The 16,569-nt window shown below is 34.7% G+C and overlaps 1 protein-coding gene and 1 pseudogene across 1 annotated transcript; both read left to right on the top strand.

Moving 5' to 3' along the window:
* Window positions 1-5,678: 5,678 nt before the first annotated feature.
* Window positions 5,679-8,493, top strand: LOC114751108 (receptor-like protein kinase FERONIA; annotated as a pseudogene).
* Window positions 8,494-10,164: 1,671 nt separating this feature from the next.
* Window positions 10,165-13,957, top strand: LOC114751109 (receptor-like protein kinase FERONIA). Its single transcript, XM_028939778.1, has 3 exons — window positions 10,165-10,179; window positions 10,284-10,474; window positions 12,880-13,957. The coding sequence occupies exons 1-3, from the start codon at window positions 10,165-10,167 to the stop codon at window positions 13,955-13,957; spliced, it is 1,284 nt and encodes a 427-aa protein (XP_028795611.1).
* Window positions 13,958-16,569: the final 2,612 nt, after the last annotated feature.

Raw genomic sequence — 16,569 nt, forward strand, 5'->3', positions numbered from 1 at the left:
TTTTATCCTTCAAAAAATTTACCTTTCATAAATAAATATATATAGATTAAAATTGATTTAGTTTTTTAAAAAGTAAAAAATTACAATTTGTAGCGGTTACATAACCGCTACAAATTGTGAAACCACTACAAATACTAGCGGTTTTATAATACGCTAGAAAATGCAAAGCCCCTACAAAATGAATCAAAACGCTGCAAAAAAACCGCTATAAATGTCTTGCTGATCTCTATAAATACCATATCACCTCTTTATTCATTTACCCCATCTCTTTTCCTTCCTCTCCCATTCTTCTTTATAATTCTCTCTTTTTTTCTTACTCTTTGATGTGGTGAATTTTTTTTTTTCATTATATGGCAAGGTGATTATTATTTTATAAGTATTAATATATTTTATTTATTTTTATTTATAATTTACTAACATATTTATTTCTCTTTTTCTTTCAGATTTTTCTTCTTCACATTTGTTATACCTTCATCAACTGATTCAAGCACCTTTCAACATAACAGTTTAGGTTCAATATTATAAACTATCTAATCTTTAATTCAATTATCTTATTAAATTTAATTCAGTTCATTTGACACAATTATAACTTAATTACTTATTATTCATTACAAAATTCAAATGTATAACATGTAATACATTAGTAATTATACATATTAACAAGAATTCTCTAATATAATCTACTTAATGGTTTTTAAATTTATAATATTATATTTTTTTAATAATCAAACATCTCAATTTATTTTTTCGCCTAGAATAAACTTTCTAGTGGTTTTCTAACCACTAGAAAATGAAAAAATGAGGGACAAATTTCGTAAAATTTAAATATCCCCCACATTTCTAGTGGTTCATAACCGCTCGAAATGTTTTGGAGCCAATTCCAAAATTTTGATTCCCGGCAAAATTTGATATCCGCCGAATTTTCTAGCGGTTATTAATTGCTAGAAAATTATGGTGCCAAAATGAAAATTTTTGTTTCCCGGCAAAATGAAATTTCGCTCAGAATTTTCTAGCGGTTAATTAACCGCCATAAATTTGTCAAATATTTCTAGCGGTTTATAACCACTAGAAATTTCGTATCATGTTCGTTCCACTACTTGTTTTTTCTAGTGGTTATTTTAACTGCTAGAAATTTTCTGGCATTTTGACCATATTGTGTAGCGGTTCACATAACTGCTAGAAATCCCTTTTTAGCACTTGATTTTCTAGGGGCTTGTGTAACTGCTGCAAATGTTATTTATAGCAGTTATAACCATTAGAAAAGTCATATTTTAACCACTACAAAATACATTTTTTTGTAGTGTAACAACAAATTCAAATCTATTATAGTCCTATAAGCTAACTTACTATGTGATATTGTTATCCCTATTTTGTAATAAATTCATAATAAATAGATCACATGCAATTCTAGGCCTTTGGCAAACCACCAGCATATATACCATAGCAAAATAATTGAAATGACACAAAAATATGATAATGCATGAATAAGTTAAATACATATTGTTCTAGGGTGGCAATATGCAGTAAACAACATAATTTATAGATCTAGAAGGCACTACAAGTTGCCAATGTAGCTATAATCCTTTTGAGCTTTCCTTGATATCTCTCCTCTAAAATTTTTACCTAGAAAAATATTAAACAATAGGGACGAGACAATTTCTCAGTAACTAAACCCTTTCTTGTCACACACACTAGCATGGGGTTAGTGAGGTGTCAGGTGGAACACACAGATTTAGTAACAGTTAATAGATATTTATTTAATAGTTAAACTCATAATGACCAGACACGTCAAATATTTCAACCAGCCTTATGCAATTGATCATGTCGTCTACAATCACTAAACCTAAATCCACTTTTATATCTTCCTTATTTTCGCCGACTAGATCCATGGGCCAAGTTCTTTTCATTTGACTGGCTAATTTCACAAGCTCACTACATGAGTGATGTGGACCCTCCTCAAAGAACTAGGGATATCGTAGTCCCTCGAAGAATAGGTGAGACAATAATAATGGCTAACCATAGAGCTCTGTATGGAGGCCAATGTCACGTGGCAAGTATATAGATCTCAGTAACTCTAATAATCTACTCCCTCAACCCAACTAGATACATAGAGTTCACAATAACATATTTATACGCATAATCAAATAAATTCCAAAATAATACCTTAGTCATAATTATTAATTTCTAATAACACAAACGGTTTCAATTCTTTTCAAAATAGCATCCCACAAGATAGTTCATATAAAACATAATGTACGTATACAAAAAATGATTATAAAATCACTCACCAACCTCGTGTTAGAGCATGCAATAGATAAAAATTTTGTTACTTAGTCTCTTAGCTAACAATCAAATACTGTAACATCCAAACTTTTGGGCCTAGAAGTACTAGGAATAGCTTGAATTGAATAGGCTACTAGATCCTTTTTGAGCAGAAGTCTCAAAGATGAGAAAGGAAGGCAAAGCAGTTTCAGGGACTAAACTGCAAAGTAAAAGTTTTAAGGGGTTAAAGTGTAATCAAAGTTAGAGGCTCCAGTAAAGTCTCGAAGGCCCAGAGAGAGAAAAGAGACTAGATACAGGCCAAAGGTTAGGCTAGAAGCCTCAAAGAGAGGATTATATGCAGCTAAGTCCAAGAAGGGATTAAACTGTAAATTCAGAAAGTTATGACCAATAGGGGTAAAAATGGAAGAGTATGCAGAGAATTCCAAGAAAATCCTAGAAAATGGGAAATAATATTCTAAGGCTCTTCTGTTAAGAGAAAAGATGAAAATACCCCTGAGGCAGCTTCAATGGAATTTATGAGGTTATTACCGGTAAAAAGTATACCATGTGAGGTAATTATTGAAAATAGCAAGAGACCTAAAAAATGTATATAAAAATGAGGTTAAATGGTTGAAAGGTTGTACTAATTTATAAAATTAGTCCCGCAACCAAAAGGCCAGTGGAGTGGCTTTAATAAATTAAAGAGCCGGTTTTGCCGATAAAAGGGCATTTTGGTAAATGAATTTTTATGCAAAGTTTAAAGGAAGTGTTATGGCCTAAGAAAATTCATAGATATTCTCTAGAATTAAAGGGAATTTATGAAGCAGACAAAACAATTTTCTAAGCTCCGGAAGGCCATAAAGGAAGCCGGAGAAACGTGGGCCAAGTAAATTCAGAGGAATTAAGTTTGATCCAACGGCTAGGATCTAATCTCCCATCTCCTCCACCACTTTTATGACACTTGGCATCTTCTAGAAGGTTGAGGTTCAAGAGAGCTAGCTTTGAACTTTATGTAATCTAGTGGTCCTAATAGATTGTACGATCATTATGACTATGTTTAGGACCTTTGGAACATCCAAGAGGATGTTTGATGATGTTGACCGAAAGCTAACATGGTTGGAAAGTCAAGGGAGTCAAAGGAAGAGTAAGAGGAAGGCTTGAGGTGCAAGGTAGTGAACTTACCTATTGTCATTGTTTGATGTGGTATGCTTGTGTGTTGCCGTGTACATGTTATTGAATGTTATTGTGACATATTTTAGCTGCTGTAATTGCTATTCATGATGAGTAGATTATGTCTCCATGGCCATGCATCAAGAAGTTAGCTTTGAGCATGCTAGTATGTCACTAATTAACAAGAGAATAAACAAGTTGCGTGTAGTGCATGAGCATTCATTTAGCATGATTAATATGGTATTGTTTGCTACTGAGATTCTCCCGAATCTCACCCCTCCCTAACTAACCATTTAGGTCAATCATTGATGGGCACTAACGGCATGAGAAGCAAGGAGAAGAAAGTAGAGAATTATTAACGTTAATGATTGAGATTATGTTCAATGTATAATTCTCCTATGTTGTAAATTATGTTATGAATGCCATCAATTCAATGTATGTACTTAGGATGTTTATGACATGAATGACAGTATATGAGTATGAATGAGAAAGATTAAACCCATGTTATGTATGTCAAAGAAATAAAAAGAATTAAAGTAAGGAGATATTAAGGGATAAAACGTAGGTCCTGAAGCAGTTAGTTTTGAGCTTCAGTTTGACCTATCAAATGAATGAGTTAAGTCAAGAGATTTGGCAGACTCATAGTACACATCCCAAGCTTTAAAACGAGAGGTAAATCACCTCATTTGGATGTGTATATGAAGAGAGATGAATTTTCAAAGTTAAGGCGCAGAATCTGGAAAGTCCAGATTTTACCAAACGAATAGTAATCTTAATCCAATAAACTGTACGTTTTTAATGAGGATGAGTTCAGTTGAATATTTTTCCCTTAAATAGTATCAAAAGAGCTTTCCGTAGAATTTTGGAACACCTCCATACGATTTTTCTAGAATTAGTTATGATTTTTCAAAGTTGGACCTGTAATTTGAAAACTGGATAGTGAACAGTAATTTTTCGAAAATTAACGTCCAAATTGAAATTTTTAAGTTTAAGACCATCCAAAGTGGTTTGGAATGGTTCTAAATGACTGCTAAGGTACTATATAAGTAAGATGTGACAATTACAATCAAGGCTTGAACTCGAAAATGTCACAATGGATTTACATCCACAAACAAAATTAAAATGTTATCTCTATAGTTTTAGAGTAAGTTACTCACAAAATTTTAGCCTCTAACTCCCCTTCTAAGAACTTCAACTATTACTTAGAATTCTAACTCAAAAGACATTTTTTCTAAGGTTTGGAATATTAACTGCTGTAGTGAGAATAACATAAGTCTATTCTTCAAATTGTGACTCGGTCCAATAGTGAACAAATTTAAAAACAACATTTTATTATTCAGGGTTTTATCTACAAAATCTAAAAAAAATAAGTTCAAACCGTATCTAATAACTTGTATGTCAGATCTTAGATCAATGATCCAGCTATTAAAATTGATGAGTTGGATATCACAAACAGGCTGACAAAATTTCAGCTCGATCTAATGGTTTACAAACTCAAAAATGAGATTTTCTGAGACTGCCTCAAATGTGTTTGAAAATTGTTTGTCTTATTCTTAACTCTACGTACCACTTCCTATGTATAGGCTCATAGAGCTCTCTAATTTTAGTATTTAGTTGACTTGGGACTTCTATACCATGTTATGGTATTTGTTTCTATAATATTACACACACCTAGTTGTGATTAATTAAATTTGCCTATATTTTAACCTGTATTAACTTCTTGCGAAAAGATATTTATTTATAAATTTAATTGAATTCTAGACATAAATTTGTATGTTACAAAATATACGTATTTTATAATTTAAATAATATATACTGATATTTAGTGCCGGGTAAAAATGAAGCTAATTAATGATAATAAAAATTAATAGCGTATGCTTTATAATTAGGCCAAAACAAGTGGTAGGCTTTAACTTGCAGTTTCCGCCGGGGTGTCTTTCTTCCACAACTGTTTGTTTTCATTTGAAGAGTTGATAATGATTTTTGGGCGCTTTTTTTGTTTATTTTTTTCCTTTCTCGAAATGGAAGTTGCCATTGTTGAATAAGTAGACTTGTGTTTTTTTTTTTCCGGTCAACATTTCCTTTTTGTCCAATGAGTAGACTTTTGCGGTTGAAGATCGACATAAGTTATTATCCAATTGGAGAACACCCATGCATGTGACTGTAGCCAATGATACTATGATGCCATGGAGCCTCGAAAGAAGTTACATCTTCAAACCTTGTATTTGTTTCTGGATTACAAGGATGCCTTCTTCGCCGTAACTGCTGTGGGCAGCTTGAACGAGAACGTTCTCTTCAGTATGACTAACTCGCCAACAAAGGCCATGCTTTTCCTCTTACTCTTCAGAATCCTCCTTTTCACTATCTGCGTCATTTCCTACACTCCTGATGATAATTTTGCAGTCGATTGCGGTAGCTCTGGCTATTCTCCTTCTTTAGTTGGCCGGAACTGGACCGGAGATATGGACTCAGAAAAATTCTCTCCGATCAAATTCCCCAATGGCACCGAGTCATCGGTAAGTGCCAACGCACCTTTCAAAACAACCCCTTACAATACCGCATGTGTCTCTCGCTTTAAAATCTCTTACTTGTTTCCATTGAAGACCCACGGCCAAAAGTTTATTCGCCTTTACTTTTACCCATTTTCTTACGACCCCAACTTCCTTCGCTCCGAGTCGTTCTTCTCCGTCAGAGTTGGACCTCACACTCTTTTGAAAGACTTCAATGCTTCAGTCACCGCCGATGAGGCTGGGAAAGAAACCATTTTACAAGAGTACTGCGTCAACATTTATGACCCCAGCGAGGGGCTTATGATAGCCTTCTCACCCAACGGATCTCATCCGAACGCCTATGCTTTTGTAAATGGCATCGAGGTTGTCTCTATGCCCACCTTTCTTTATTACACAAACCAAGAAAACCAGCAGGCAGGGATGATGCTAGATGGTGGAACCCAGCATTATCCAGTTCAGAACAGCAGTGCTCTCGAGACTATGTACAGAGCTAATGTTGGCGGAAGTCAGATTCCTTTCGATAAAGACACCAGGATATTGGCCACTTGGAGAGGGAGCGATTGCATAGTATTTCAGTAGTTTTTGGTTTGCATCCAGTGTATAGAGATGATCAAAATTATTTTGCACCTGATGAAGTATACATGACGGCCAGAAGCTATGGGATGAATGAAACGTCTAAATCTAATGTGACCTGGGAATTTGGAGTTGACTCAGAATTTACTTATATGGTGAGATTGCATTTTTGCGAGTTTGATGAACACATTGAAAAAGCTGGAGACAGAGTTTTCCAAATCTTCATAAATGATGTTTTGGTGGATCTTGTTGCCGATGTAATGTTGTGAACTCAGTGTTAGAGAAATGTTCCTGTGCATAGGGACTATGCGGCGTCGATGCAGGGCAAGGGAAGCTTAAAGAAGCTGAATCTTTCAATTAAGTTGCAACCAACCCCAACTGCAAGAAGCACTTACAGAGATGTTTTATTGAATGGTATTGAAATTTTGAAAATAAGTGACAGCAATGATAATCTCCCCCACTAATATCCTCCAAGTCATCGAAAAATAGAAACAATGCTAAGGTAATTTCCATTATCACTGGGGCAACGTGAGGCTTCATCGTGCTGTCTCTTATTGTTCTGCTCATTTTCCGGCAATTCATTAGAGCTCCGGTCAAGGAAGGATCTTCATGGTGGGGACAAAAATCAGTAGACTCGTCCAAGAAAAACAAACCCTGTGGGTCATCATCATTACCGTCCGATTTGTGTCGCTACTTTAATTTTCTATAGATGAAATAAGAGCAGCCACAAGTAACTTCGATGATATTTTCATTGTGGGGGTTGGAGGGTTTGGTAATGTCTATAAAGGCTATATTGATGAAGGAACAATCCCTGTGGCCATCAAACGGCTCAAACCAGGTTCCCAACAAGGCCTCCGTGAGTTCCAAACTGAGATCGAAATGCTCTCTCAGCTTCGTCACAATCATTTAGTTCCTCTCATTGGTTACTGCAACGATGGCAACGAGATGATCCTCGTTTATGAGTTCATGGCTCGTGGGATCCTCCGGGACCATATTTATGATTCTGATAGCCCTCCACTTTCCTGGAAACAAAGGTTGGCGATGTGCCTTGGTGCGGCGCGTGGACTCCATTATCTTCATACTGGTGTGAACCGCAATATAATCCACCGTGATGTGAAATCCACAAATATCTTAATAGATGAGAAATGGGTGGCCAAGGTTTCGGATTTTGGACTATCCAAGATAGGACCCACAGGGTTGTCCAGGTCTCACATAAGCACGGCGGTAAAAGGAAGTATGGGTTACTTGGACCCGGAATACTATAAACGTCAAAGGTTGACTGAAAAGTCTGACGTTTACTCTTTTGGAGTTGTATTGCTGGAAGTATTGTGAGGGAGACCTCCTTTGATACGTAACGTGGAGAAGCAGAAACTAAGTTTAGTGGAGTGGGTTCGAAAATCTCATCACGAGGGTGTGATTCATCAAACGGTTGACCCGTTCCTGGTAGAAAGTATCGCACCAGTGTGCTTAAAAGCGTTTACCGACATGGCACTGAAGTGTTTGGTGGAAGATGGAAATGAACGCCCTTCAATGAACGACGTCGTGTGGGGCTTAGAGTTTGCGTTGCAGCTTCAAGAAGGCACAGAGAAGGTGGGGCTTCTGGTTGATGAGGGCGACATTGAAGGAAAGAGCGAGGAAAGGGCTCTAATAAGGAAAACGACAAATGTGGAAGAAAGAGAAAGCAAAGTGGGTTTCACGAGCAGTGATGAATCAAAAGGACGCAGCTTGACTAGTTCTAGCAGTGAAGATCAATCTTTAGTTTCTGGATTGATCTTCTCTGAGTTGGGACATCCATCGGTTCGATGAAGAAGTAATCCAGTGATATTTGCTAGGTGATGAATTTTAATTTCGTCCTTTTCCAAATAGTAATGACGCCGTTGTATTGCTGTATGTCTGTTACAGCAACTCAACTTTTATTTTCTATCTGTATAAATACAAAATATGCAAGCAGAAAATTAAATAATTACTTCTAAAAGTACGCATGATTTTTTTGTGTTTTTACCAGCAAAAGTACGCATGATTACCAGATGAGATCACACTTCTTAGATGCAATGCAAGTCTTCAGAGTATGATTTTCATATATCTCTCCCAATCTAATAATATATGACTGCAAAATTAAGGGTTCGATTATCTGCGAAATCTTTTCAGACTATTCGTTACCAGCGGCTGCCTGGAAAAAAAAAATCCATAATCCATAGTTCTCACTTGTTGGAATTTAATGTTATTTTACTTTATATATTTTTATTTTAATAAATAGAAAATTTATTATTTAAAAATTATATTTTAGGTTTAGATTTTTTTAATATAAGAAAAGTCAGAGAGTGGGTATTTACAGATTGCCCATCAGTAGGGTTTTTTTCAAAGTACTGAAAACCGGACCGGTAACTAAACCGGTTAAAACAGTGAGTCAAGGGTCAGTGAGTTAGATCGGAGTCAACCCGGAGTCAGACTGGTAAGAATTAAAATAATATATTTTTAAATGTATTAATTATTTTAAATGAAGATTAAAATAAACATAAAAGATATAATGATAAATGTTAAATATGCTGGCAAAAAAAAAAGTCAAATAACTTAGTCCTATCGCCTTTAAGCCATTTAGCGTGCTCAGGAACTTCAAAGCTAGAGGGTAGATACGTTAATTTGTTCCTCAAATACCCAAATGTCCATTGGGTATTTAAATTAACACAATTTTTTTGTTGTTTTTTCTCTAAATGTCTTTTCAATGGTAATTTCAGTGTTTTAAAAGCCGGACCGGATGTCAAGCCGGTAAAGCTAGCGGGTCATGGTTCAAACGGTTGAATCGGTTGAACCGTCTGGTCGAACCGGTAATATAATAATTAAATTAAAAATAATATTTTATACATGTATAATAATATTAACATAATTAGTCAAATTTATTAAAAAGTTAACAAGTTCAACCTTGGCTTTATTTTAATCTAATGAGCTGTGGCTATTTTAAAATTTTTATACATTTTTTCAATGAAGGTTTTTGGCTCCATTAACTCATTTAATATTTAAATTTCATTTATTCAGTTTTTTATTTAAAATTAGTGACAAATTTTTTGGGCTGCAACAGGGAAGATTATTTTTTTTAACTTGGAAATATTGATTGAAAGTAATAATATGCTAAACACACTACATGTTTAATTTTATATTAATTATCATAAATAAAATAAAAGATGACAGTGTTAATTACAGTAATTACACTAATATATGTCTAATTTTATGCTAATTATTTTGAATAAAAATAATATAAAATATAGATTTTAAAACAATTAATTACAGTAAAATAAAGATCGGAGATGCATGCCTAAGGATAACCTTCAAATTTCAAAATGGGCTTAGCAAGTTTTTTTCAAAAAAAAAAAAAATCCTAGAGACTGAACCAGGTACAGTAATGAGTATTGAAAAACGTGATGCACAACTTTTCATCTTCCCCAATCCTGGCATCTGTGTATCGAACTGATAGGGGAACAGTCTTTTATTATTTCTTTTTACTCTTCCTTTCTTTTCAAGCAAATTCTTCAGATGCGTCAAGGAGTCCCTGTGTCGAGTTCACTGCCTTCCTCTAGGGTCGACGGCAAGAAAAGAAAAACACTCCAAGCTTGCTTCTTTCCTCCTCAGTTTCATCCTTTATCCATCTCATGCGATGGATCTGTATCAGGTAAATGAGAAAAATCAAGAAGCCACTTTTTTCCCCTTTAGATTTTTCTATGTTTCTCTTCTTTCTTTCTTTTTTCCCTTCTCCTTTCTCTTTCTTTTTCCTAGCCGGATGGTTCTCTGAAAACCGCTCTGGGTCGCGGCTTAACTCCGATTCCCGGCTCAACAGGCGGCTCAGAACGGTTTAAAACGATCCAACTCCTCAAGCGGTCTAAGTATAGAAGCCGAGCCGTTGTATTGTCCGGTTGCCGGTCCAACCGGTCCAACCTTCCGGTCCGGTCCGGGTTTGGAAACACTGGGTAATTTACTATTTCAAACTCCTCGGTTGCCCTTTTTTTAATTGTTTCTCTCGCCTTTCAAGGGACCGAAAGGGTGGATCCAGCTGGAGTTTTTATTGCTAGGTTCAAAGACAACCATCCACTCTCAAGTCGATCAGTTGTCTGCTTTTTCTTCCTCCTGGGTTTCGTCTCTCCCCTCGTCTGTTTCATGTTTCAGCTATGTATTCAACTCTCATGCTCTGATTCATCTTCTTTAGCTGTCTTTTATTCCATTTATGGCTTTTTTCTCCATCTATTTCTGCTTCATCTTTCTTTTATTCTTGTTTTTCTTCTTCTTTTTCTAAGTTCTCCTTCTTGTCATTATTTCTTTTCTTGGCATCGGAAGCAGGCAGCGCCATTTTCTTCTTAACTCGGTAACTCGCCCAACCTAGTGGGTTATCCGAGTCACGTCCGGGTTATCCCGGTTTAGGACGGGTCGCGCCGGGTTAGATCTTGTCCGGTTTTGCAGAAGGACCGGACCGGATTGATAGCCGGTTCGCCGGTTTCCGGTCTGAACCGGCCGGTCCGGTCCGGTTTTCCATTCCATGGTTTTTTTTATTAACAACAAGATTTGAATTCAAGATCTTATATGTTATAAGCAGACTCTATACCAAGTAAACTAATTTTTGTTGGCAGGTTTAGATTTTATATCAGCAATAAGCACGGCTCAAAACTAATAAACTCGCGAGAAAGGAGTCCATGGAGAGGATATTTGAGAACCGACCTCGTTTTAACGTTCAAGAAAGGTGTGAATCTGTTCTCAATTCTCACCGTCAATTGTCAAAGAAGGAACCGGACATACATGGCTGGTTGATCGTCCATGTCGATCCTTCTCAATGTGCTATTCAATGTGGCTCTTTGCGCTTTTGTTCTATTTATTACTCCTCTGGTTCTTAATGCAGGACCCAATTATTAAGTTGATTTTAATCATAAATATAAGATCTATTTCTTATATTTATCAGTTTTTTCTAAATTATTCCTATTGATACTCCTTCGACCATAATCAAGTAAAAGAGAGAGGAATGATATTAAGAAAGATGATTATAGTATTTTAAGAAAAACATATCATATTTCTTCTAATTAAGTAACTTACCTAACTTCTTTAATCTAATCAAATTAGTTAAATAGATCTTATATTAAGGATCAAATGAGTATTTTGAAAGTTTAAATTGTTGGGGAAAAAAGTTATCAAACTTGTTATTGTCAATATATTTTTTTTTACTATTCAACACTTATTATTATTAATTTACAACTTGTTAATAAATGACTTGTCATTGTCAGTACATTTATTGTCATTTGCTATTCGATACTTGTCATCGATCGTCTGTTCACAATTTGTTAATAAACTTTTTGATATAAGAGCATTTTAGTCATTTAATTACACTTATAAAATATCAGATGAGGCACAATTTCCTCCCTTAAAATTTTGAAGTGTTAAGTGCTGGATTTAGAATATTATAATTTTTAACTTTTTTATTGGTCATTTTCCATTTGTGGGAAGTTGCAATGGCTGAGTAATTATTACTGAGTAAACTACTGTGCATCAGAAGTATTTACAAATTACACATGTTATTATCCAATTGGAGAATACGTATACAAGTTTTTGACTTTTCAAAATACGCATCTGACGTAATTGTAGCAATAATTTTTTAAAATAAATAATAATAATAATAATAATAATAATAATAATAATAATAATAATAATAATAATAATAATAATAATAATAATAATAATAATAAAATGTTCATGTGAACTGAAAAGAAGATAAAGCTCACTTCTCGATCCACCTTGTTCATAAGGATCATTTCTTCGCTGTTAGTTGCTCTGGGCAGCTTGAAGGAGAACGTTGTCTCCAGTATGACTAACACAATGGCTATGTTTTTCTACTTGCTCTTGCAAATCCTTTTCATTATCTGCGTCACCTCCTACACTCCTGATGATCATTTCACAGTCAACTGCAGTAGCTCTAGCAATTCTCTACCCTTTTGAAGGACTTCAATGCTTCATTCGCTGCCGACGACGCCGATGAAGGATTTTACCTTTGCTTTGTTTCCGTTCCTCGATGACTTGGAGGATGGCGTGGATGGAGACTGAAGAGGATTCAGACTAGGACTCGCAAGATTGTCATTGTATTCCGTACCTATTTTAATTCAAAACCGTTCAATAAAACATCTTCGTAAGTGCTTCTTGCAATTGGCTGTGGTTGCAACTTAATTGAAAGATTCAGCTTCTTTAACTTTCCATCACCACTTGGCATCGACGCCGCATAGTCCTTATGAATAGGAACCAATAATTTTTTAGTCCACATCATCACATCAGCGAGAGACTCCACCAAAGCATCATTGATGAAGACACTGTTGGTTTCCGCCATCTAGCATTGACGCAGTATTCACGCAAGATGGTTTTTTGTGGGCGTTGGAGGGTTTGATGATGTCTATAAAGGCTACATTGATAATGGTACAGTTCCGCTGGCAATCAAACGGCTCATGCAAGGTTCCAAAGAGTTCGAAATTGAGATTAAGATGCTCTCTCATTTTCGTCACCATCATTTGGTATCTCTCATTGCCTACTGCAACAATGACAACGAGATAATACTTGTCTATGAGTTCATGGCTCATGGAACCTTTCGTGAACATCTTTACAATTCTGAAAACCAACCACTTTCTTGCAATCAAAAGCTGGAGATTTGCCTAGGTGCTGCTCGAGGACTGCATTATCTACAAGCAGGGGCAAAGCATGCAATCATTCATTGTGACATCACGTTGACAAACATCTTAATAGATGAAAACTGGATGGCCAAGATTTTTTATTTTGGACTATCCAGAATGGGACCTTGGGGTATTTCTAGATGTAACATTAACATAAGTACATTAGTGAAAGGAAGCATTGGTTATATGGATTTAGAATACTACACATGTCAAATCTTGATGGATAAGTCAGACGTGTTCTTATTTGGAGTTGAGTTGCTAGAGGTATTATATAGGAGGCCTCCTATTCTCCGTGCGGTGGACAAGGAGCGGCAAAACCTTGTTGAATGGTTTCGAAAATGTGTTGATCAAAATGATATTTATGAGACTCTGGGCCCAAACGTGAGAGGAAGTATAAAACAACAGTGCTTAAACGCATACACTGAGATTGCGTTGAAGTGCTTGGCTAATAATGGAAAGGAACGGCCATCCATGGGCGACGTGATGTTGGGGCTAGAGTCTTTGATGGAGTCGCTGAACGAAGCAGAGAAGACAAAGCTTGGTGGGACTCTAAATGAGGAGGTTACTGTTGAAGAAGGCATAGAGGAAGTGAGGCTTGATGTGGACGAAATTGAAAGAAGGAGCAAGGAAAGAGCTCTGATCAGGAAAGCGACAAAAGGTGTAGAAAGAAGAGAAGGTTTTGCCAGTAGTGATGGACCAAGGAGCTCCTCAAACAGCAGCAAGTTGACGAGGTCAAGCAGCGAGCATCAGTCTTAATTTGCTTTCTTCTGGGCGCCAGATCTTCTCTGACTTAGATGATCCAACAGTTTGATGAAATGAAGGTCACTAATATAGGCTATAGTTGTCTGATGATTTTAAGTTACTTTCATTTCCATATATATGCGTGCGCGGTCAAGAACGTTGTATAATTATATTTCTGATGCACCAAATGATTTCGTCATGTTCTTTTGTATCTGCATATACGAGTAATTATTAGACGGAAGAAAAATTGCAATTATCTTCGACTTATGTTATACACGACAAAATTATGATTGTCCTGCCAAAAATATACAAAATATGATTAAAATAAAATAATTTTTTTTAAATTTTTTTATATTGATTATTGATTATGTTTATTACAAAGCACTCCGCGTATTTTGTACGTATGTGTGTAAGACCAGGACCGCTTTTTCATTAAAAAAAAAAGAATATATATATATATATATATATATATAAATATTCATGTTCAATTGGGGTCGCTACATTCACTAAAATTCCAACTTGCATCTTCCATGAAGTTGTTGATCACAAAAGCACATGACTTCCATGTAGACGCTTTATGCTTCCAGAAGAGTTGGTTTTAGCGGACAATTCAAAGCACCACATGTTTCATGGAAGTGGGTACTAGCAGCCACATCATATTTTAGAGTTATTTTACTGCTACAAAAAATACATTCAATGATGCCATTTTAGAACGGTTAAACATAAAAACGCCGTGAAAATAAAGGTGGTGGTATTTTTGAAATTATAGGGTGTGACGAGTGATTTTTCACGGTAGTTATTAATATAACTGCCATCAAAAAGTTTTTTAACGACAATTATTAATATAACTGCCATTAAAATATCTTTCCATGGCAGTTATTTGTGTAACCACTATGGAAAATTTTAAAATAAACCCTCCTGTTGCGTTTCGTTTTCATAGTTTCACAGTTTCACAATTTCACAGGGTCGTGGTCCACTGGTTTGTCCCATCACTCAAATTGTATTTTTCGGCAAATCCCCACCTTTTACCATCATTTTTGGTCCTCCATTCGCTGCTCTTTTGCTTGTCGCTGTCTTTCACCAACCATTCTCGCCCCTTCTTGCATTTTACTTATCTCCCACTGCGTGAGTTTCCTCTTCATTCATTCTTTTCCTTTGTATTTGTTGTCTTGGATGTTTTGATGATATAAATCTGTCATATATCAAACGGCGTGATTGGTTTTACATTCTGGATGTTTTGTATTATTTATTGAGTATCTTATATGCTTGAGGGGTTGGTTGGTGACATTCGTAGTTGAAAATTGCAACTACTTCCTATACACGGCTTTAAAAACATGTTTAAATGTTCAAAGCTGATTAGTTCTTAAGTTTTTAATATTATTTTTTTATATTTTATTTTGAATTTTTGTCAAATTTTTGTAATAAACTTTGAGAATTTACCAATAAATAATCTGTTAAGTGTTTTCACTAATTTTTTTCCGTTATGAATTTTGATTGATGATAAAGTGTTATTTAAAATTTCATAACAAATAGATATAATTTGTATTCCCATTTTGAATTTAGAAGTTTTAGCTTTGAGAGAGTATCTTTTATATTTGAGGAATTAGTTGTTGATATTTGAAATTTGAAAATGCAATTACTTCCTATACATGGCAATAGAAACATATTTAAGTCTTCAAAGTTGATTAGTTTTTAAGTTTGCAATTTTTTAAATAATTTTTTGATATTTTATTTTGAATTTTTGTAATAAAATTTGAGAATTTACCAATAAATAATATGTTAAGTATTTTGGCTAATTTGTTTCTATTATGAATTTTGATTGATGATAAAGTGTTGTTTAAAATTTTATAACAAATAGATATCATTTATATTCCCGTTTTGGATTTAGAAGTTTTAGTTTTAAGAATATTTATTCATTGAATTATTTTGAAATTATTGCTTTTGTTTTGTTAGTTATAGTTGTTCAAATTTATCCTGCATCTGTTTCTTATATTGTTGATTAGTTGATTGATTGATTTCTCCCTTTTTTAGATAATCTGGGATTCATTATATTCAAGCAGAAATTCTATCAAAATTTTTATAAAATAAAAAACACATTCCTTTTAATTTGTAATTAAGTGTTAGTCAATTTTAACTTATTGACTAACACTTAATTATTTTATTTATTTGAATATTTAAATTAAGCAGTTATAATTGAGCTTGACAACTATGTTCATTGATTCTGTAGAACAATAGATCATAGTTGGATGAAAGCTAAGAGAATTAGCAAAAAAAAAAAAAAAAGAGAATGGGATTAAAAGATTTCTTGAGTTTGTTCAGAGAAATGCCCTTAGTAAAAGAGTTGGTTTGTATAGTTGTCCTTGTTTCAAATGCTTAAATAATAGTTGGCAGAATATTCCTGATATAAGAGAGTATCTTATCTATGATGGGATAAATTTGATGTATACAAATTGGATATGGCATGACGAAATTAGAAAGACTATGTTGTTTGGACAGGAGAAAGTTGTAAATGATGACTTTGGTGATATAATTTCATATATATTTTGTAACATAACGTCTAAGTCCTTTACACAGTTCTTTCCCACATATGGAAGCTTGTGTAGTGATGCAGAGACGCCTTTGTACTC

This window comes from Neltuma alba, unplaced genomic scaffold (assembly GCF_004799145.2).
Source record: "Neltuma alba isolate B1F8T4 unplaced genomic scaffold, ASM479914v2 tig00006747_pilon, whole genome shotgun sequence".
NCBI classification, from domain to species: Eukaryota; Viridiplantae; Streptophyta; class Magnoliopsida; order Fabales; family Fabaceae; genus Neltuma; species Neltuma alba.